This window comes from Sarcophilus harrisii, chromosome 1, assembly GCF_902635505.1.
Source record: "Sarcophilus harrisii chromosome 1, mSarHar1.11, whole genome shotgun sequence".
In the NCBI taxonomy this organism is placed as follows: domain Eukaryota; kingdom Metazoa; phylum Chordata; class Mammalia; order Dasyuromorphia; family Dasyuridae; genus Sarcophilus; species Sarcophilus harrisii.
The window spans coordinates 10059715-10083964 of NC_045426.1; the positions used below are offsets into that span (position 1 = coordinate 10059715).

General features: G+C 37.5%; 1 protein-coding gene across 5 annotated transcripts in view; it reads left to right on the top strand.

Annotated features, from left to right (window-relative positions):
* CACNA2D3 (calcium voltage-gated channel auxiliary subunit alpha2delta 3) overlaps positions 1–24250 on the top strand; it is a 1010949-nt gene that overhangs the window by 431308 nt on the left and 555391 nt on the right. For all 5 annotated transcript variants that reach the window (XM_031952127.1, XM_031952119.1, XM_031952106.1 and 2 more), the window contains 3 exons: positions 11680–11811; positions 22089–22149; positions 22247–22397. In XM_031952127.1, coding sequence (XP_031807987.1) covers positions 11680–11811; positions 22089–22149; positions 22247–22397 — 344 coding nt within the window. The remainder of the gene's footprint in view (positions 1–11679; positions 11812–22088; positions 22150–22246; positions 22398–24250) is intronic.

Below are 24250 nucleotides of genomic sequence, written 5' to 3' on the forward strand. Positions count from 1 at the left end.
TACTTATCCTCAGTGCTTTGCCTAGAACAAAACAAGAGCTTGAGAAATACTTATTTATTTATTAACATGTAATTTTTGAAATTAGTTCTAATATTTGACTCAATTATAAGGAAATAATAATGCTGATTTTCTGTTGATCAAATACATTGCTGGCTTTAAGTTGATGGTCAGTTTATGAAGAGAAGACAACATTTTACTTTTCATAGAGTTCCCAACTCTATGTAAGAAGGTCTTAATTATCACCCTATGATGATAATGATATAATCTGAAGAAGGATTATTTTAATTAAATAACAGTTCTGAAAGTATCTTTTATATTTAAGACCTTCTGGAAGAGAATGAGAATATAAAGAAGGGAAAATAATACTCCTTGTCCTCAAATAACTGAAATTCTTTTATAATGCATTATTTGTAGATTTGATTTTGGTCAATGAGATGGTGCAATTGATAGAGTGCAGAGTGTATGGAGTAAGGAGGACTCATTTTTCTGAATTCAAATCTAGCTTCATCAACTTACTAGCTATGTACCCCTAAGCCAGTCACTCAACACTATTTAAGAGCTGGAGAAGGAAATATCAAACCACTCTAGTATCTTTGCCAAGAAAATATCAAATGGATCACAAAGAGATGGATGTGATTGAAAAATGACCAACCAATTACAAATTTTTAGTTTACATCTGTTTATCAATATGTGTTCTCCTTTGCCTTCCTCTATTCTAGAATCTTATAACGAGGGAGGGTGAGAGAAAGAGACAAAAATATTTCCCAAGACTAGCCCACATCTTAATTGTTTTTGACAATCTTTGCAATGTTCAATACCCCTAATCCTTCACCTCTGCAAAATTGGAAGGACACAAATTTTCTAATGAGTTTAGTAGAGATAAATTTGGGATCATAATAACTTTGTTCATTTTCATCTTTGTGTTTCTTTGCTTTGGTAATTTACTGATGTTCCAGTGGTATTTATGGAGATAAGCACTTCAAAACAGTAGAGTATGTAGTGCCCTATCAAAATAAGGGACAAAGTACAGTTCTATCAATGAATCAATCAGCAAATACTTATTAATTGCTAACGCTGCACAAGGAAAGTTCTAGGAGCTGAAAGGATAAACATGAGCTTGGAGAGCTTACATTCTACTAGAGATGGATGGTTTTTCAATGTAGCAGCCTCTCTAGGCTCACTCTTCTAATATGTCCCACACTGACACTGGTAGACTGGCTTCCCATAGTACATCTGGTGACTTTCTCCACCAGGATTTTAAAGACACTCTTAGGCTTGAGTTTCAAATCCTAGCACTCACAAGCTCTCATCCGATGCTCTCCTCGACTATAGGTTAATTAATTAATTGATATTTATAAGCTTTTGAAAAGGAATTTTTGATGAAAAAGTAAATTATGGCCAAAACCAAAAACAACTTCTGCTCCATTAAAAAAAAGCAATTTTTTTTTTTTGCTTTGTTAAAGTGCTATTTTTACACTTCATCCTTACGGAGAGTTGGTTCATAAAAGATATGAGACTGAAAGTATTCAATACTCCTGCCTCTAGGAGTTCTTTTCTTCCTCTCATGCTCTCTCTTCTTCCAAATTCACTTCTGAGTGTAGTAATATCAATGGATGTGTCTTACCTTTGCTTGGCTCCAGTAGCGTTTTATCATACCAAGTCATTCCATCCTGGAAAGTTTTTTGTTAGTATGGTTTTACACCCTCCTCATATCCATGGTGATGTTCAGCTTGAATTCCTGGACATTGTAGTATTTCATGGTTTACAATCACAGAGAACATCCTTATAAAAAACAACAACAACTAGATTTTTTTTTATTTCAGAGCCAAACTACCAAGAAACCAAGGCCTGAATTCCCTTGATGCATTTTTTTCACCCTCCTCCTTTTCCCCCATTCATCCCCATCATCTGGCTTTTTCCTCATTCAGCCTTCTGTGCTATATCTTACAGCCCATAATATCTATGACAGCTACTTAATTGCTACATGCATTTGGACTGTTCTTTTGCAATTATATTTTAGGTTCCTGTCAATGTACCTGCTTGCCTTGAGGCTGTGTTTATATTAAATATCAATAAAAAACTGATAGCATCTACATGGAGGCAGTAACACAAAAATCATACGTCGCTGCAGGCCAGAACTGTCGAGAAGATAGACACAAGCGATGTTTAAATTTTTCTTTCTCTTTTAGGTTTATGTAAAAAAAAATCCTTTCAAACAAAAGTTAGAAATATCTCTTTGAAGATGAGGGCTAACATCCAGAGAGCTCAGGGACCATTGTTTTTTACTTCTGATCTCATAAAAAGAACTAGTACCTGGAAATGTTGGAATTTAGTCCTTCTTGAGATTCATGAAATGTTTGGGATGGAAGGGACTTCAGACATCATTTAACCCAACTCTTTTTGCAAATAAGAAAATTGAAGTCCAGGGATCTGAAGTGATTTGTTTAAATTCACACAACTAGGCCCATAAATATTTTCTTTCTGCCTAAAGAGGCATTTTAATTTATTCTTATTGATTTTGACAAGGACAGGTTTGGGATGGGATGGAGTTGATCAAACTGCACCAGCTCTGGGCCTGTGTTTCTGCTTTCTTATGGGGTCATTATTGGAAACCCCTTTGGGAAAGAGAGTGGTTTGATGTCCAACTCAATTCTTTCCATTTTGCTACTGTGAGGATTTTAGTTCTTTTTTCTGTGTCTATCACATGTTATGAAGGGTTAGTTCTCAGTAAAACAGGATTGCATGAGATAGAAAGACAAATATATCATGAGGACTTGTGAGCACATGGATTATGAAGAGACTTTCCAACAGCTTTGGCATTTATTGAAAACAGTTTTCAAAATCTGAATATACAGTTTTGAGCAATAACCTTAAAGGTATGAGCAAATAGGATTGGATGACAAATGTATAACTTGCCTAAGGACCTGTGCTCAATGCTAAGTAGCTTAATCTTTTTATCACTGTTTTAATAAAGGCATAGATGTTACCTTCATCCAATGTGTAGTATACATTAAGGTAGGAGGGGTAGCTTATCTATGAAATGGCAGGTACAAAATCCAAAAGGGTCTTGGATGGTAAGACACTGGGTCAAAATGAGCAAGAATTTATTATAGATAAATACAAAGTCTTGTAGTTATGTTTTAAAAGTCAGTCTCATTGGGGCAGAGCCAAGATGGCAGAATAGACACCTCTTTATCTTAGCTCCTCAAAGTGTCCCTCAGTTCAATATCAGATCAAGCCTCTGAACTGGTTTTGGAGCGATAGAACCCACAATTATTTGGAGTGTAACACATTTCCAGCAGAAGATACTTTGGAAGAACTTTAGAAAAGGTCTGCTTAAATCAGGCAGGTGGCACGGGGTGGGAGGGGGCAAGGAGGCGGGGAGACAACCAAACCCAGACACAGCTCAGGGAGTTGGAGGTCATACCAGGGAATCTACTGAAAAACTCTTAGGCTACTCTGCCCAGGTTACAAGCCAGAAGATCAGAAAATTAGCTGTGAGACATACAAAGCAAATACTAAATACTAATGGCAAATAGTGAGTCTCTGAACCCCAGAAAGACCCAGAACTTGGTCACACCAGGAATCAGTCAGCAGCACTGGGCCCCAGGGCAATGTAAAGCAGCTGTCACCCCTTTGCCTTAAGAGTAGACCTAAATCTTTAAAAAAAGAACAAAAACAAAACAAAACAACAACAACATCAACAACAAAAACTCTGATCATAGAAAACGTTTATGGAGAAAGAGAACAGACCTCAAACCCTAAGTATCATAAAGGCAAATCAGCTCCAGATGAAACTCCAAAGGGTGATATGAATTGGTCCCTATTTCACAAGGCTTTCTTGGAAGAATTCAAAAAAGTATCTTAAAAGATACAGCAAGAGATACAAAGAGAAATTCCCTTTAAAATAACTAGATAATATAAAATATTTGGAAATCTATCTGCCAAGGCAAAGTCAGGAACTATATGAACACAACTACAAAACACTTTCCACACAAATAAAGTCAGAGCTAATCAACTGAAAAACTATCAAGTGCTTATAGGTAGGCCAAACTGAGATAATAAATATGACAATACTAACTAAATTAATCTACTTATTCAGTGCCATACCAATAAAATTCCAAGAAATTATTTTATAGAGCTAGAAAAAAAAATAACAAAGTTCATCAGGAAGAACAAAAGGTAAAGAATTTCAAGAGAAATAATGGAAAAATGCAAATAAAGGTGACCTAGCTGTGCCAGATCTAAAACTATATTATAAAGTGACTGACATCAAAACCATTTGGTATTGGCTAAGAAATAGAGTAGTTGATCAGTGGAATAGGTTAGGTTCACAGGACAAAATAGGCAATAACTATAGTAATCTATAGATTGCAAATCCAAAGACCCCAGCTTTTGGAATAAAAATTCACTATTTGACAAAAACTGCTGGGAAAATTTGAAATTAGTGTGGCAGAAACTAGGCATTTACCTACACCTGACACCCTATACTAAAATAAGGTCAAAATGGGTTCATGATTTATGCATAAAGAGAGATATTATAAGCAAATTAGAAGAACAAAGGATAGTTTACCTCTCAGATGTATGGAGAAGGAAGGAATTTGTGGCCAAAGAAGAACTGGAGTTCATTATTGAACACAAAATGGACAATTTGGATTATATTATATTAAAATTTTTTTGTACAAACAAAACCAATGCAGACAATATTAGAAGGCAAGCAATAAACTAGAGAAAAGTTTTTATATTCAAGCATTCTGATAAAGGACTCATTTTTAGACTATATAGAGTATTGATTCAAATTTGTAAGAATTCAAGCCATTCTCCAATTGATAAATCTCAAAGCATATGAACAGACAATTTTTAGATGAAGAAATTGAAATCACTTTTAGTCATATGAAAAGGTGATCTAAATACTATACATCAGAGAAATGCAAATTAAGACATCTCTAAGGTACTACTGTACACCTCACAGATTGGCTAAAAAGACAGGGATAGATAGTGATGAATGTTGGAAGGGCTGTGGGAAAACTGGAACACTAATACTTTGTTAGTAGAGTTGTGAACTGATCCAACCATTCTGGAGAGCAATTTGTAATTTTGCCCAAAGGGCTATGTGCATACCCATTGATCCAGCAGTGTTTCTACTGGACTTGTATCCCAATGAGATTATAAAGGAGGGAAAGGGACCCACATGTACAGAAATATTTCTGGCAGTTCTTTTTGAAGTGGCAAGAAATTGGAAACTGAGTGAATGCCCATCAGTTGGAGAATAGCTGAATAAACTATGATAAATGAATGCAAGGGGATATTATTGTTCTATAAGATATGATCAGCAAGATGATTTTAGAGAGACCTGGAGAGACTTAAATGAACTGAAGCTAAAAATGAGCAGAACCAGGGCATCATTGTACACGGCAACAAGAAGATTATATAAAGATCAATTCTGATGGACATGTCCCTTTTCAGCAATGAGATAATTACGGCCAGTTCCAATGATCTTGTGATGAAGCAAGCCATCTACCTAGCGAGAAGATTGTGGGAACTTAGGGTGGATTGCAACATAACATTTTCACCCTTTTTGTTGTTGTTTGCTTGCATTTTGTTTTCTTTTTCATTTTTCCCTTTTTGATCTGATTGTGTTTTTGCAGCATAATAATTTATAAGTATCTATACATATATTAGGTTTAACATATATCTTTAAGGTGTTTAATATACATCAGATTACTTGCCATCTAGGGGAGGAAGTGGGTGAAGTGAGGGAATTTGGAACACAAGGTTTTGCAAGGGTTAGTGTTGAAAAATCATCCATGCATATGTTTTGAAAATAAAAAGCTTTAATAAAAAATTTTAAAAAATAAAATTTTTGAATTTGTAGGTCTATGAAATTCTATAGATCTGTATTTACCATAATTTCACCAAAGCATTTGCTAAAACGTCTTGCCATTCTTGTCTCAAAGTAGACATGTTGGACAGGTGAAAAAAAACTCAGCCTCTTAAATAGAAGACAAAGAATATGACTACATAATAATTTGCATAAAAAAATCTTAGCAATATCATGAAATGAAAACTTGATATAAGGCAAGTTTCTATCAATAAGTGATATGGCAGCCAGAAAGAACTAAGGCAATCATAGGCTGCATTAAGAGAGGGGTAATGCTAACCCCTATTGGGCAGCAGTATGGCTCAATGATTAAAGCAGTGGGTTAAGAGTCAGGAAGACCTGAGCTCAAATTCAGTTTCAGAAATTCACTATCTCTGTGACCCTGGGCAAGTCACTTAATCCTGTTTGCTTCAGTTTCCTCATCTATAAAATGATCTGAAGAAGGAAATGGCACACTACTTCATTAGTTTTGCCATGAGAAACCCAGATGAAGAGTTGAACACAGTGGAAATGACTGACCAATAATAACAATGTCAACAACAACTAAGGCTGTGCCATTTCCTTAGCATATTTGGAATATTATCATCAGTCTTGATTAACACAGTGTACGAGAGCATTAATAAGTTGGAGATAATTCAAAGAGAACAAGAATGGTGAATGACTATGCTGGATGAGAATCCATTAAGGGAATAGGGGAGAATTAGTCTAGAAGAGAAAAGATTCAGAGGAAATATGATCATTCACTTCTATTATTTGAAACACTCTCATAGGAAAGAAGGCCACCCAAAGGAGCAGCAATTGGGAGAGATTGCAAAGGAACAAATATAGGTTTGATGTCGGGAATGACTAGGTAACAATGACAGCAATCTCCCAAATATAAGAGGTTGCCTTGGAAAATGATGAGTTTCTTTTCACTGAGTTTCCTAAGTAAAAGTCTATAATTTTTTTTCAAAAAATTCTTGTAACAAGTGAATAGTCAAGGAAAAGTAATTTACCCAATGGCTGTATACATATATTAGATGTATACATACACATACACACATACATACATACACACACACACACACACACACACACACACATATATATATATATATATATATATATATATATATATACATATATACACACACGCACACACACATATACATGTCTCATTATATACCCTACCAGTATCTTTGTTTTGGATATCAAGCTGCATCACTGGAACATCTACATAGATCATAAATCTTAAGCCTGAAGGCTCCCAAAGGCAAGCAAATCTAAGTCCTTAATTTTACAATTGAGGGGCCTGAGGTTTAAAGAGGCACCACCTTGTGATTCAGGGAGATTGCTAAATCAGGTAGCTTGGAGTAGATATCTTCCTTATTCCTGATGTACACAGACAAGCACATTCTCAACTGTTCTTTATTTGTTTTTCTTCCTTAATCATAATTTTATGAATCTATTTCGTTAATAATTTCATCTCCATAAACTCTGAGCAGCCTTTTTTCTGTCACTTAACATTTTAGACCACCTACTGGAAGAACCTGGAAGGTCTGTAATTTGCCTAGGACTACTCAGCCATGCTGGATCATGTGTCCAAGGCAGAATTCCAATCCCAGCCTTCCTGGCTTAAAAGAAAGTTTGCTATGCACAGAAGTGAGCTCCCCTTCTTTGGGTTACTTACAGTTACAATGTCAATCATGATTAATGTTTATTTGTGGCAGAGGTGCTGAGTTAATGGCAAGGAAAAATCTACTTCTCGATAGTTTATTCTAGACATTAATTTGGTTCAGGAAATGAGCTGTAGTGCACCTGTGTGAGGATTCACTTTCCTACTACAATCATATCTCACTCATGGCTTGGAACTAGCCAAATGTTAAAACAAGTCTCTTTTGTCTTAATTTAGGTGATTATCTTGAGTTAATTATAATTTCAAAAGCACTGTACATATATATAATATGTGTGTGTGGGGTGTATGCATATAGTCTCAACAATCAATAACATTCATTAAATACCTATTATTTGTAAAAATACAAAGACAGAAGTGAGACAGTTAGGGCCTTCCAAAAGTTTGTTTTAATACAGTGAAACAAATTTACAGAAAATGAAATGTGGGCCCTTTCATTACAGGTTTCTTTAAATACAAGGGAGACTTCCTTTGCTGATTTCCTGATATAGGCGATGGCACTTAAATTGAATTGGAGGAAATTAGCTGAGATATTATTATTCTCATTTTGTTGTTGAAAAAACAAAGCAAACCTGAGACATAGATGGGTTTAATGATTTCCCCAAAATCCCACAGAGTTATTGAGTGGCGGAGGCCAAACTTGGATTTTACTGCACTATTATTCCTATTGTACCAATCATGGCTGCCAATTCATGTGATCTAGAAAAGTTTATGATACTAAGAATAACTTGCCAGCTCCTGGCCAGGATCTCCTGACTCCATGCTACAACTCCCCCCTCTGTCTTCTATTCTGGAGATATTTCTCTTCTTCACACTGCATCCTGGTTTTATTTAATATCCCACCCAATTCCCACATACTTCAGGAGACCTTTCTAACTCCCCAACTCATGCTCAGCCTTCCCTCTGAGGTTATCTGTCTTTTGTACTATAAAGATCTTGTATGTACATAGTTATTTCCAAGCCATTCCTTAATTATATTGTGAGCTCCTTCTTCCTAGATGTGGTAAATTCACCTTTCTTTGTACTCCTATCCCTTAACATAATGCTGGGAACATATTAAATTGCTTAATAAATACCTTTAAGTGATCATTTAATTACCAGCTCTCCTACCAGAAGTGATCATGGATTTGACTGGTTTCAATCTTTTTGACCAGAATTTATTAAGTACCTATTGTGTGCCAGACCCTATACTAAATTCTGGGAAGACTAAGACAAATGTGAAATAACACTTACCCTCTAGGAGTAGAATTCTGACAGTTTCTCTGTGTGAACAGGGACACCCAGGGGCATGACTTTTGTCATCTGTAAACTAGAGGAAATAGTGTTTCTATCCCTGAGCCCATAGGTACTTATGACCTTCTGGTAATTCATTACATTGTACATCAGTACCCACATTAAGTATGTAAGGACTTTGTGAATAGTAAAGGGATTATAAGGCTGTTTGGCAGCAGGTGAAATTGGTCTGATTAACTTTGGTTTTGATAATTTCTAGCTTTGAGGGCTGGAGATTTGGAGAGAGAGAGAGAGAGAGGAGAGAAAGAAGAGAGAGAGAGAGGAAGAGAGAGAGAGAGAGAGAGAGAGAGAGAGAGAGAGAGAGAGAGAGAGAGAGTGTGTGTGTGTGTGTGTGTGTGTGTGTGATATGACTCATGATGGATTTGCTCTTCAAGCATATTTATACCCAAGATTGCCATCTAGCCTCTATTGGAAACTTGCGAGACTTACTTTGGCCAGTGGCACATTCAGTTTCCATCATTTAATTTCATATTTCCTAGGAGGACAGTGGGCAATAAGTCATTGATACCATTCGTCTCTCCCATCTCAGTATCACCAGGCTTTGGAAAACACACATAAAAACACATGCGCACGTGCGTCATTTATCAAATAGTGAGTAAACAAGCATTATAAAATGGAAATATTTAGGGAGATATCTTATTTCAGCACTTCACATATATTTATAGGCTCTATCTCTAGTAGTACAAGCACTGAATTAATTATCACTGGGAACTATTCATTATTTATATATGTTCTAATTAGGATGAATGAGCATGTTGTCACTGAAAGACAAGAAGTGAAAATTGGGCAGCTCTGCTCCCTCTGAATGGGGCCTTCAGAATATTGCTGGCAACCCAGCTTGTTGGAAGTCTAATGTCAATGCCTGTCATTATTGTAATCTCTAGTTCATCGCATGCCTGATTTAGCATAATAGCGATTCATTATAATAATAACGGCACTTTACACATATATTAACTCATTTGATCTTCACAAATCCCCAGAGAGGTAGATCTGATTATTATTCCCATTTTAAAGATGAGAAAGCCAAGGCTGATGAAAATTAAGTGACTTGCCAGGTAGGTGGGATTTCCAGGTCTGGAGTCAGGAAGACTCATCTTCCTAAATTCAATTCTGGCCTCAGATACTTCCTAGCTAGATGACCCTGGGAAAGTCACTTAACTCTGTTCCCCTCAGTTTCTTCATCTGTAAAATGACCTGGAGAAGGAAATGGTGAACCACTTTGGAATCTTTGCCAAGAAAACTCCAATCGGGGTCACAAAGAGTTGGATGTGACTGAAACAACTGAACGACAACATCCAATTAATAAGTCTATGAACCCAGAATTTGACTCTAAGCTATATCTACTGTTCCACCTAGATGGGCCATTATGGTGAGAAACTGATAAATTGTGCCAAATACAGTAAGGGAAACCAAAGACCTCTTTCTTGACAACAAAGTAACCACTAATGGCAAAAGTAGTTATTTAACAGAAGAACAGAACATAATTTTGCGTATTGCTATTTTGCTGTAAAGAATATACTGACCACCATTATATTCCCAGTAGACAACAGATAGATATAAAATAGGGGAAGGGAAAGAAATAAGCATTTACATAGTGTCTTATATGAGACTGCACAGCAACAAGTAGTTTTTATAAACATTATCTCATTTGATCTTCAAAAAAAGCACAGTGAAGTAAGTGTAGTTATTAACCCCTTTTTACAGATGAGGAAAATGAGGCAAAAATAAGTTGTATAAATGGTAAGAATATAAGACTGGGATTGCCTTAAGTCTTCCTGACTCCAGGTCCAGTGCTCTTATCTACTGCACTAACTGTTGTTGCTGTTATTGAATTGTTTCAACTGTGTCTATTTATGACCTCATTTGCCTTGGTAAAAGTACTGTGATGGGTTTGCTATTTTCTTCCTCATCCCATTTTACAGATGAAAAACTAGGGGTAACAGAGTTAAGTCATGTTCCTAGAGTCACACAGGTAGGAAGTGTCTAAGGCCAGATTTGAAATCAGGAAGATGAGTTTCTCTGATTCCAAGTCCAGTGCTCTATCCACTGCACCACTCAACTGACTAAATACTTTGGACAGTTTCCCTGTAAGATTTTTGTCAGTCCTTTGATTTTATCCTAGATATAATAGTGAGGTGTTGAAGCTTCAAGGGAGAGATATGCTCAAAGTATGCTTTAGGCATTACTACTACTTTTCCATAGAAAAGAAAATTCAACTACAATTCAACTCTGGACCTCCCTCCTTGCTTGCAAATATTCAGTTGAGAGGGTACTTGACTTGAAATAACTTGAGACACTTGTCCAAGATCATAAGATGATATTTGTCAGGGACAAGACTTGAACTCATGTGTTCTTTCTAAGCTCCTTCCAGCTCAAGGTACAGATCACATCAGAGTTGACCTTACGAGCTCCTTTCTTTAGAGTCAGAGGACATGATTTCAGATCTATCCCACTTCCTCATTGTTTCCAGTAATCTTCTGAATATAAGGCAATGTTACTTTACACACTCTTATTTCAAGATATTTCAGGGTTACTCAGATAGTGGAAAATACCTAATGTACTTTCTTTATGATTAGCCTGCATATTGCTGCTTTCTATCCATTCACACTGGAATAATTTGGTTGATCTGTGATTTTTAATGGCATATATACTCATTTGCAAAAATAGGACTTTCGAAACAGAAACTGCCATATGGTATCAGGAAGAAGGTGTCCCAAAGACTCTTGTTGATTATCTTTCTCCATCTCATTTCACAATAGAGGAAATGCCACTTGGTCCAAGCTGATCTATAACATGACTCCCTTCTTATCTCCTCTTTTTTCTGTTCTTCCAGATCCTGCAATCGTCAATGGTGTGTACTGGTCAGAGTCCTTAAACAAAGTGTTTGTAGATAATTTTGACCGAGACCCTTCTCTGATATGGCAGTATTTTGGAAGTGCCAAAGGATTCTTTAGACAGTATCCAGGTAAGTAACCAAAAATAGACTTGGAGCCAGGCAGAATCAGCGCTCTAAAGTAATGAATTCCTTCCCCTTCCTCCTTAGATTTTTGCACCAACAGCTTTCTGTTCTACTGTTTGACTATGGCTTAAGGTGGCCTTGGATTTGTGGAAGCCATAATCAGCTGATATTGAATGAGTCCCTACTGTGTGCTAGGAACTAGGGAGATGGATACATAAAAATGACACAATCTCTATACTTAGAAAACTTTTGACTCAATTTAAAATCTAATAGCAGAAGACCACAAGTTCCTGCAGATCTTGTTGGGTTTTCCCAGAAGAAATCCAGAGGAAAACACAGAACTTCACTATGATTCTCCCCCAGGAACACTCATCATCTAGAAGTTGACCACAAGAAAGTGGAATTTTTGTCTAGATGATTTCATAAAAACCCACCCTTAGGGCCATGAGATCATAGGTTTATGGATATAGAACTGAAAGGGACTTTAAAAGCACAATCCTTCATTATCTTTACTATGCCACAGATATATTAATGCTGTATCCTTAATAACTTCTTGCTAGCAACTCTGGGGTGCTTTTTCATTTATTATCTCATATTTCCTACAACAACCTTGGTAGACAGGTGCTATTATTCTCCCCATTTTACAGATGAGGTAACATGACTCATCCACAGTTACTCAGCTAATTTCAGAAATAACATTCAAAGCTAGATTTTAATAAGGCAAATATAGCAATCTATGCCTTGCTGCAGACAAAATATGTTCACCACTGGAATAATATCCATGTGCCCAAAGCTTTCTAAGTGCCTGAAATCCCAGCTTCCCCCATCCTCCCTTTTTTTTCCCCTCCTCCTAAACTTGAGAATGTTGCTGATGATGGAGAAATTTCTCTTGGGCAATGATGAAGGCTTTCAGCTATCACCTCCGACTTTTATATCTCCTTCTATATCCCTTTCTTTATTTTTTTTCTTTTCTTATTTTGCTTGACTCCATCCTTTTGTTAACAAGAAGTTTCTACAGTGTGTTAGCTTGCAGCTTTAGTTCAAGCTTAGCTTTTCTCACTTATTTGCTTGGTAAGCCATATGACTTTTCCAGCCTCATTTTCATTCTTTTTAGCAAACCCATTTTGCAACTGAGAAGCTGAGGCTCACGGAAAGGGAAGTCAGGATTTGAACCCGGAAGCTTCAACTCCAAATATAATTTCTTTCTATTGTACATGCCTCTGACCCTCACAGTGTGATCTGTATTGGTAGAAATCCCCGCCCCACTGAAATTACGAGTCCTTGAAGAACTGAAGGCAGAGAAGTCACAGGGGATTGTTTATAAGAGACAAGGGTGACTTCTGTTTTTTGAAATAGTCAGGGCTTGCCCAGACTCAGTATACCTTCTATTGAATCATTGATTGGTTCCTTAGATCCAAACCACCTTTGAAACAGCTTTCTAAACCCGGGATCGATATAGATAGATATTCCCAGCCTGAATTATTGTGTCTTAAAGATAGGAGCCTGCAAAAAAAATCCATTCCTTGTGTGATCTTCAGCAGCAATTGGGAAAGAGCCACTGATTACAACAAACATGATCCAAAAATGCCAGCAGCACAACTCACCCAAATGGACCCTATTTGTCAGAGAATCTGCCTAGTTTCCCTCTGCCAAGCAGGTGCGGCCTTCGGGGCTTTCCTGAGCTGCTGCTTGTCTGCCGTGGCAGGAGATTTCGTTCTGGCTTTGTGAGAATTTTAATTAAAACGGGAAGTTTTAATTTTGCTTACAAGTTGTAAGAACGTGACTTCGGGCTACAATTTACTGGCATTCCAGCTGTAGAAATCCTCTAAAAGAAGTAAAAGGAAGAGAAAGCCCCATATAATCTTAGAGCAATTAAGGGGAATCATTTATGTTTTCCTTAAATAAAAGCAAGCACCTGCTACCTCGGTGCAGTACGCTAAATGCAGGTTTCCTGTGGTCAGCCCCCTCGGTGGTATTGTTGGCAAGGGCACCCATCCTGGAAGGCATCTCTTTCTGACAGTTTCATGGCAGGTTCCTCTGGCCATCCCATAGTCCTCTGCTCTCTAGACACACCCACACAGCCCATCTCAAGGCTTCCAAAAATTGAAGAATAAACAGTTGACTTCAGTCAGTTTGACAGGAAGCACTGGGCTAAAAAGGGCTGTGGTCCAGCATTGTGATCCGTTGAAAGCAGAGAAAAGAAAATAGAGTTGAGCACAGATGCTGCTGAAATTATGGCAGAATTTGGAAGAAGACCATGTGGAAACCAAGGAAAATCTTACCCTTGGAGTGGGATTCAGCAATGGTAGGAAGGAGGATAATCCCAAGCCCGATCTGTCCTAGCTGGATGTGCCAGCGTAAGCTCTGGTTACTGGAACTTTAGAAAGGCAGGAACAAAATCCCTCATAGAAGATGAGACTTTTTACTAGTGAGACATTTCACTGGAGCCTCCTGGAGTGTGAAGGAGGCTTGGATTTAAAGGATCTGGATTTGAATCCCTGCTTTATCATTCCACTCTGTGAGAAGTGATATGGCTTAAGAAGTCGGGCTAGGCTTGTAGTCAGGAAAGCTTGGGTGGGAATCCTGCCTCAGACCATTATTAGATGTATGATCTTAAGCACATCACTTAAATTCTCAGAGCTCTAGTGACCTCATCTCTAAAAGAGAAAACAATAGTAGTAAGCTATTACTGTTATGATGAAGGACATGTGAAATAACCCATGGGAAGTACTTGGAAAATATCAGACTCAAAGAGAAATGGGCATTAAACCATGCTGCCAGCTGCAGATTGACTTGGAAAACTGCACATGAATATTATCTTTATTCTAGTTTTGTTATAGTTATTCTCTTTCATATCTCTACCCATAATTAAGAAACCACCTATGAATTTATGCAAAACACTTCCTTAAATGTCAAGTTGTAAAAAAAAATCCATAGATTTCTTGCCCTGATGAAAATAAAAGCTCTCAAAAAAATTAAGTTTTAAAAAAGAGAAAGAGAGAAAACGAGAGAATGCTTTGATCTGTATCCAGACATAATCGGTTCCTTCTTTGGGGATGAATAGGACTTTTCATAAGTCTTTGGGATGTAATCTTAGATACTTACTTGTACTACTGAGAATAGCAAAGTCACTTAACAGTTGGTCATCCTAGAATATTGTTATTATATTGTATACAGTACATTTCATTTCCCTTGAGTTCATGGAGGACTTTCCAAGCTTTTTTTTTTTTTTCCTGAGAGCATCCTGCTCATCATTTCCCACAGAACAATAATATGATGGGATAATGATGGAATATATATAATACTTAATTGATCCATTGCCCCGCTGATAGGAATTTCCTCAATTTCCATAGACTATTTTTGACAAGCCAATTGGGCGTAAGTACCCAGCTGGTAAGAGTCAAGTGACTGAGGCTGGATTTAAACTCAGATCCTACTGACGCCAGGGCTAGTGCTCTAACTACTGTACCATCTTGTTGTCTCATTTAAGCTATTATTAAAGCAAGTTGTTTTTCTTCTCCGGGCCTCAGTTTCCTCATCTGTAACATGTTTATACTATGTGACCTGTAAGGTTCCTTCTAGGTTTGGTTTGATGAGACTATTATCATCTGAGTGATCTTGGGCTGGTCATTCAGTTTCTTCAGCTGTAACCTGAGGGCAAAGGGCTTCATAACTTCTGAGTCTTCTTCCAGCTTGGTCTATATCTAATTTAGAAAAAAATTAAGTGTGCCACTGGAATTTGGGATACCATATTGAAATTTATCATGGTCCCTTCAGTTCATGTTGCAAAAGGCTTCTGTCAGCAGTTCCACACAAATAGTGTCTGCTTTCCTCACTGCTGATGTTACTAAGGGATACCTGCACAACTTCCAATAAAGAAAGTGCTAATTCTAGCACCTTTCCCCCTTTTCAGAGGGGATTCTCTTGTGATTATAGAATCTGAGAACTGGAAGAAACTTTAGAGCCCCAGATTTACTTTTATTTCATAGAAGAGGAAACTGAATCAGTCACTCAATGTGCATTCATTAAGCAGTCTGAGCCAGACACTGTGCTAAGTACTGTGAATACCAAAATCAAAACGATCCCTACCTTCAAAGAGCTTACATTTTAATCAGGGATATAACATGTAAGCCAGTGGGTCCATACAAGGTAGATTCTGAATAGAATGTGAATTCAAGGGAGCACTAGTAACAAGGAATGGCAGAACCTGTAGGACAAATAGGGCAAAAGCATGATGATGGGAAACAAAGTGTGCTTGATGGGCTTTAATTATTACCTTCTTTTTTTTTAATAATTATAACATTTTATTGACAGAGCCCATGCCTGGGTAATTTTTTTACAACATTATCCCCTGCACTCACTTTTGTTCCAACTTTTCCCCTCCCTCCCTCCACTCCCTCCCCCAGATGGCAAGCAGTCCTATACGTGTTAAATATGTCACAGTATATCCTAGATACAATTTATGTGTGCAGAACCGAACAGTTTTCTTGTTGCACAGAAAGAATTGGATTCAGAATATTACCTTAATTTTTAAAAGCATTCCTAAAATCATTGAGTGACTTATCAGTTGTCCCAGAACTAGTCATTTTCAGAACTTAAACTTGAAATTGAGGTTCTGCCATCAGGTGTTTGCTGATGGCCTTTCAGTTGCAAAATGGGTGTTGTTCCAGAAATGTTGAAAAAGCATTGGAGGATCCTAGTAAAATTATTTTCTTCCATCATCCTTTGTATGATGTGCATATATTACAAGAAAGGGGAAAGTTAGCTAAGAGTCATCAGTGGCAAGAAGTGTGATAATCTACAAGCCAAGAGACTCCTTAGCATTGAAACCCTATAAAAGCCACTTTGATTTTGATGAATCAAGGCCATATCCCAAATTCGGTCACCATTTGTATTCATGTTGTCACCCAGCTTCCTTCCTGGCTCACTCTCGGTGACAGACTGGTGGTGACTGATGGCCGAGTTACGCTCCTCTGCCCACTCAACAGGTCAAGCCCCAGGAAAATGATCTCCCCAAACTCCAGTCCATCATTTTCATAGTATCTCTGTTGTAACTTATTCATTTATAATCGAGCATATTCTTTCAAGAGATTGATAAAGGAAAGGACGGACAAGTGAAGGTGAAAATTTTCATGGAGGATAAAATAGGTAGCTTTAGGAAAAGTGCAGAAATGCCCTATTCTCTCCTTGCAGAATGGAAGCCTCTGGAATTTTATCTTCAAGATAGGTTAGTCCTAACCTTCCCACAATATGGTGTCTTTTTCAGAAATATATGGGTCTTGAACCATTGGGTATTTTGGGGGATTATGAACTCTTTGAGCCTTACTCAAACTTGTATACCTCCACCTGCATACACACAATTCCCACTGCCTAATACCTTTACATATAGTAGATAATTATAACTTTTTAAGTCAATAAGTATCATGAAAAGTTAGATTCAGGGATAAACCTAATATAAAATCTATGGTAGACATGATTATAGACCATTGGCCTTTTGGTCTTGCTGACAATTTGCCTGTTTCTGAGTTTGTCCTTTTGTCTTAACATGTAGTATCCAGGTTTGGCAGCTCAGAGAATATCTAAACCTACCTATCTGCATTTGTCTCCCTCCAAAGTTTATTGCATAGTATACAAATCATGTGCATATATAATACAACAAACAATGTGTCCATCATCTCCCATCACTATACCAATCAGGGATAGTTTGGGTTGGGAAAACATAGGTACTGAGAGAATTTCTGTGGAGTCAAGGCTGGATTCATGGCTATTTACCCATCATTTTTCTTGTTTTTATATTTTCTTCTTCATCCTATGTATGGAGTGGATAGGCTTCAAAGTGACTGGGAAAGAAATGACTTACCTAAGATTTTCTATAAACAGATGTATGACACCAAAATGTCCATATGGCTCTAGCCATTGTTATTATTCATAATTATTCACAGTTTACCCTATTTTTCATGATTTCCTCAATTTATTCTATTATCATTTGTAAATTGACAAATGAACTGAGAATCTTAGAAACTCAGAGTTAGCAGGGGCCATAGAGATCATCTGGCCCATTTATCATTGTGCCAATCACATGGATTGATTTTCTCCATCAATAGCTACCTGCTCTAAAACATGCTCCAGAAGTGGAATCCAACCTTGTTGGCAACCCATTGGGAACCAAGAATCCCTCTCATACCTTCAAGCCCCTCAATCTATGTTTGATCAGTTCTCATTGTTAGAAAACTTCTCTTGATACTGTGCCTAAATCTGAACTTCTGCCACTTCCACTCGGTGTTGCTACTTCCCACTTCTGGAGCTAAACATAAGAAGTCTAACTGAATCCTATCCGTATGCCCAGATTTCAAATATTGGAAGGCAACAATTGTGCTTCTTTAAATCTGCTCTTCACCAGAATAAACTTTCTCCAACTTCTATAGATAAAAACCTTAGCTCTTTGGGCTGCCATAAAGAAAGGGTTGACAATCTGAACTTGCAATCCACTAAAACTCTTAGCTCTTTGCTAGATGAATTGTTGTTGAACTTCACCTTATTTTCATGAAGATGATTCATTTTGAACCCAAGTATAAAACTTTGCACTGCTCATTATTGCATTTAATCATTAATTTTATCCCAACTTTCTAGCTTGTTAAGATTGTTTTGAATCTTGAGTCTGTCACAGGTTAGCTGTCCTTCCCAGCTTGCTTAACTGCTTCTTTTGTAAGTATACAATCTATTTTTCTGACCATGTAATTGATGAAAATATTAATTAAACACAATAGGGTCAAGCACAAATGCTTGGACACTCTCTGGGGATGTCCTACCAAGTAGACATTATGAAGTTACCACATAGGCCACCTACTTTATCTTTCCATTTATAACTCAAGAAACTGAGGCCCAGGAATATTTAGTCACTTGCCTTTGATTACACAGGTATCAGGAGAGATTTGAACCCAGGTTCAGAATTAATGTTCTTTTCACTGTTCCAAATTAATGCATTAAAGATTACTCTTTGTGTCTGACCAATTTAGTGGATCCCTAGTTTCCTTAATTCTATTATTTTCTGCCTCACGTCACTGTAGCTTTCTTTCCAGAATCACAGAGAAGATTTCGTCCATTGGTCTACTTCAATCTAATTTAATGATATCTAAAATGTTTCCTTGATCTATATTGACTGGTAGTGACCCAATTAAAAAAGGAAATGGGTCCATTTGGTCAGACTAGTTTTGATCTTTATGTTTACCAAACTACATAACCTCTTCCTAACATACAAAGGTTAGCAAATAAATCAAACAAGTAATGTGTCCCAGCATACAACAAGAGGCAGACAAAACAAATTGTGCCATTGAAAAGTGAGAATAGAGGGGAGAAGTAAAGATGCAAACAGACCCACCAGGGATACATGAGAACATGATGATTCCATTGTGCACTGTCTATAGTTAGATGTTATCCATTTATATCAGCTTCAAGCACTCTGTGGCAGCCAGCGGACAAAGTAGAAAAAGCACTGAATTGGGGTTCACCACGATCTGAATTTCAACATTGCTTTGGATATGTACTAGCTGTGTAATACTAAACAAGTCATTCATTTCGTTGTTCCTCAATTTATTCACTAGCAAAATGAGAGGCTCAATATTTTTAAGGTCTTTTGCAGCACTAAATCTATGGTCTTATTAAAGAAGGAAGCTGAGTCCTTAAAAATAATCTTAAATAAGAGGTGAGAGTGACAGACATTTATTACTTGAGTTAATGAAGGCTTTGAAAATCATTTAAGCAAAAAAAAAACACAAATATGATTACAAGTACTCATTCTCTATTTAATTTAATATATATTCATTAATCCTTTACTATGTAGGAAGTGCTGAAAATAGGGATTGAACCTTAAATATCCTTAATATGGGAAACTTCCAAGTAGGGGAAATCCATCCACTAATGTAGAAAGGCATCTTTTCTGTCACTTTTAGTATTAAAATATTGGGTAGGGTAACAGGCCAATATATCAGAGATGAAACTTGAATCTAAATCTTTTGGACACCAAGGTCAACTCTCTATCCATTGGACAATCTGCCTCTCCACAAAGACAAAGTCAAGCACATCTACCCTCAAGGAACTTAAAGTTTGGGGTCATGAGGTCATCAATAATTGGAGGATCCAGGAATAGCCTCTGGAATAAAAGAGTACCTCAGTTGATTATTGAAAAAAGGGACCAACAATTGCATGAGGGAAAAGTGAGGTGGGACATTTTCTTTGAGGGATATGGGGGACATCTATGAGGGACAATTTAAGCAAAAACAATGAGACCTTCCTAGGGAAAAAAACAGATTATTCAAAAAATAAATGTACAAATCATTAAAATATATTTGATCATGTGAACAAAGATCATATTTCTTTCGAACCTGAAGGATTTTATCTTTCTGGGACAAGCACTTACCTTCTTACTGCCCCCAAATTCAAAAAGTAAGTATTGTTATTGCTATTATTTCTCTTTTACAGATGAGGAAACTGAGATGAGAGGAGGCTTAAATCACTTGCTTATGATCATAAAGCATGGAAGTACTCTTTTTAGCTCTTTCACCTTGGCCTTCAGCCTCCTCACCTCCACATCTGGGGCCTTGATTTTTAATCCCAGTCTCCTCTCAGTTTTGCATTCAGTAGTACTTTAGCATCACTTATCTCCAGTTGTCAAAGACTTCCAACAGATGAGATTTCAGATTTTTTATATCCTTTTGCTTTTATTTGCTTTGACCTGCCCTGCCCCACTTCTCTATGTAAAGCTGTATGTGTCACTCTAAGATCAATAATCAATAGGATATAATGATAAAGAGAAGGTCAAATTGGAAATCACTCCCCCCATTTTAATGTTCAGAGATGAGTTTATTTAAAGAAACTTTCCTCTGCATTTAATTCCACCTGGATGTAACCTAGGCCATTTAAATCATTTCAGGTTTCTTTAAAAAGATGAGATCAGGGACCTCAAAGCTTGTCTAAATGCGCAGCCCTGCTCATAGCTGATTTTCATTTGGTTCTGAACAACACAGTGAGTGGGCTGAACCAGACTACAATTCAATTGGACCATGTGTAATGAAATAAATAAGCATGCCGTAGAACATAGATAATGTTAATATGTGCTTTGAAGCAATCAGTATGTGAGTCGCAGGGATCCTTCCGTATGGTTTGGTGACCTCTAGGTTCTATTTGGGTTTGAGTTGAGTTTGACACTATTGATTTAGAGAATTGTCAGGCCATCAAGAGGAACAGATTTGCCTAAAGCCACATAGCAGTTACTAGCTAAGCTGGGGTTTGGGCACAAGATGCTGGCGTCCTGTGTCACTGACATGTCTTCCTTTGATGTGTGGATTGGTGTAGAAGCCCATTCTATTCCAACACTCAAATTCTCTTATTGTGGGACCCACATTTATTTATTTAATGATGGAGGTACCGGAGGTACCCATGTGCCTATTCTTGGGGGCATCTCCCCAGACTCCTTTTGTAAATGAAAATTCCAACTTCTTATCACCACAGAACTATGGGGATGAAAGCCATCTCAATGGTACTTAGTGTAACTCTTTTATGGGAAACCAAGTCTCGATGAGGTTGAGTTACTTGTCCGAGGTCACCCACGTCATAAGTGTCAGAAAGGGAATTTGAGCAGTTGTCCTGGGTCTCCCAAACCACTGGATTCTTTCTCCTCTACCATATTACCTCGATGTATGGAGCCATTTTATTTGATCTTAACACAGAAGGCAAGGCCAAAAATATCTTGATTTAAAAAACAGCATCGGAGTTGGGGGAGAGGCTTGTGGATACTCAATGCTGCAGACCTGGGATTGTATTCCCTCTGACCTTCAAGCTAGAGACATTACCTCATTGGGCTCAAGCGATCTGGGGCAAGATGTCTGACACCAAACCCATGAGTGATGCCATCAGGCCTGACAATCGCTGGCTGCTGGGAAAGCTAGAGCATGGGCAATGGGGAAATTAATTTGGCGAACTGTCTCCTTAGGCCAATGGAGAGGCTCAAGTCTGCCTCTCACTTGATGGACAGAGCAGGGCTGGAGAGGGCTTCACTCGCCAGTTGGGCTTTGGAGCAGCTGAGCTGATGATTATGTTTCCTGGAGGGAGATTTCCTCCAAGTGCTTTTCCAGAGCTGGATATCTCTGTGTGACGAGCAAAAACTCTTAGTCTTTGCATGCAAGCTTTAAGCATATCTGCTCAATCAGCAAAGCTGGACGGGCTCTGAATGCTACTTAAGAACATTTGAACTTTCCTGTTTTCTTATAACCCAATCTTTCTTATAGGTATTAAATGGGAACCAGATGAGAATGGAGTCATTGCTTTTGACTGCAGAAACCGAAAATGGTAGGCAATAAAGTCAACCACTGAAATTTATTGAAGGAAAGCAAAATGGGAACTTTTAGGAGTAATTTTTTATTTTAAAATGTTGACTTTGATCTAGGTATATCCAAGCTGCCACTTCTCCAAAAGATGTTGTTATTTTAGTGGACGTGAGCGGGAGCATGAAGGGGCTCCGCCTGACCATTGCCAAACAAACAGTATCTTCAATTTTGGATACCCTGGGAGATGATGACTTCTTCAACATCATTGCTGTGAGTCCATCTGTTTTACTTTAGTTCTGCATTTCATGTTTATTTTCTATCTTCTGATATTATTGAGTGAGCTTTGGTAGTTAGTGGAATCTAGAAACTGGACTCCATTGGGTTGGGGCTGACTCTCCTCTACTTCTAGAAGAAACAAGCTTTTTGTAGAAAGCTGGGATTAGCTTTGTTCAAGGTTCAACTCTAAGGTCACGTTCTATATGAGATAACCTCCTGCTTCTTCTAGTTTCTAGTTTTATGGAAAGTAGTTGGACTTTTTGGGTAGTTACTTAGCTGTATATATGTTCTTGCCATCCACACCAGCCCTATCTTCTCCCCCAACCACTCTCCATCCTGTACCATATAGAATTCTTCAGGTTAGAAGTCATTTAGTTTTTGTTTTTCTATTTACAGTGCATAGCCTGAAATATAATAAATACAGAGTTAATCCTTGATGAAAAAAATGAATGAGTGGTCGAAATGTAACCTTCTATGACAACAGATCTAAGTGGACCTTTAGGGAATGATACCATTTCTTAATTGATGATTGTTGTTGTTGTTGTTCAATCATTTAGTCATACCTGACTCTTCATGATTCTACTTGGGATTTTCCTGGTAAAAATATTTGAGTGGTTTGCCATTTTCTTCTCTGGCTCCTTTTACAAAGGAGGAAACTGAGGCAAACAGGATTAAGTGAGAGAACACTCACACAACTGGAACATATCTGAAACTAGATGTGAATTTAGGAAGATAAGTCTTCCTAGCTCTAGGCTTGGAACTCTATCCACTGTGCCATCTTGCTGCCCAACCTATGATAGGTTTTTACATCTAGAAGAAAATGAGAAAAAAAATTTACTTGATCTCTATATTCTCTCTATATTATATATATATATATATATATAATTTCATTGCTGATTATTCAATATTGAATTCATTGTTACAAGGCAGCATGGTGGCTAACCTTGACCCTAAATGCACAGTGGGTTTGGAATCAGAAATACTTGAGTTTAGATTCCTGCTAGCAATTTGACCCTAGGCAAGTTATTTCAACTTAATTTGCCTCAGTTTCCCTCTCTAAAATGAGGATGATAATATTACCTACATCCCAAGGTTGTTGTGAGGATTAAATGAGATCATCATAAAGCACTTGGCATGATGCTGGAACATAAAAAGTATTATAGAGCTATGATTACTTATCATCTGACAATATTTTTAATTTGAATATGCTACTGAAGTTTTGTTTTCTAGTCACATCCTTTGCTCCATTTTCCTCCTCATATAGTTGAAGTTGCATCTCCCACATTATCTATCCAAAAATTCAAGTTGCAAGTTTATGATCCCTTGTTTCTGAGGGCCTTTCCATTTTCACTTAAGCCATGGAGTGATCACCCTGGTCAAAGTTTATCTAGGCAAACATCCAAATGAAAAATCCTAAGAGAAAATTGACTTTTTGATGAGTAGAATCAGGATCAGAGACACCACAATGCATTTATTCTTTTATTTATTTATTGCTGAAGAGATCAGGATTAAGTGACTTGCCCAGGGTCACACAACTAGGAAGTGTTAAGTGTCTGAGGTCACATTTGAACTCAGGTCCTCTTGACCTCAGGGCTGGTGCTCTATCCACTGAGCCACTTAGCTGCCCCAATGTACTATTCTTTTAGGCTTACATTGGTCCCCTCAGGAGGGAAGGAAGGAGGGGAAAAAGAGAGAGAGACAGACAGACTAACCAACAGACAGATGGATAGACCGAAAGAGATGAGTAAGAGGGAAAGAGAGACAGATAGAAACATAGGCTAATAGACAGAGAAAGACAGAGACAGAGGTAGAGAAAGAGAGAAAGATAAAGACAGATTGACAGATGG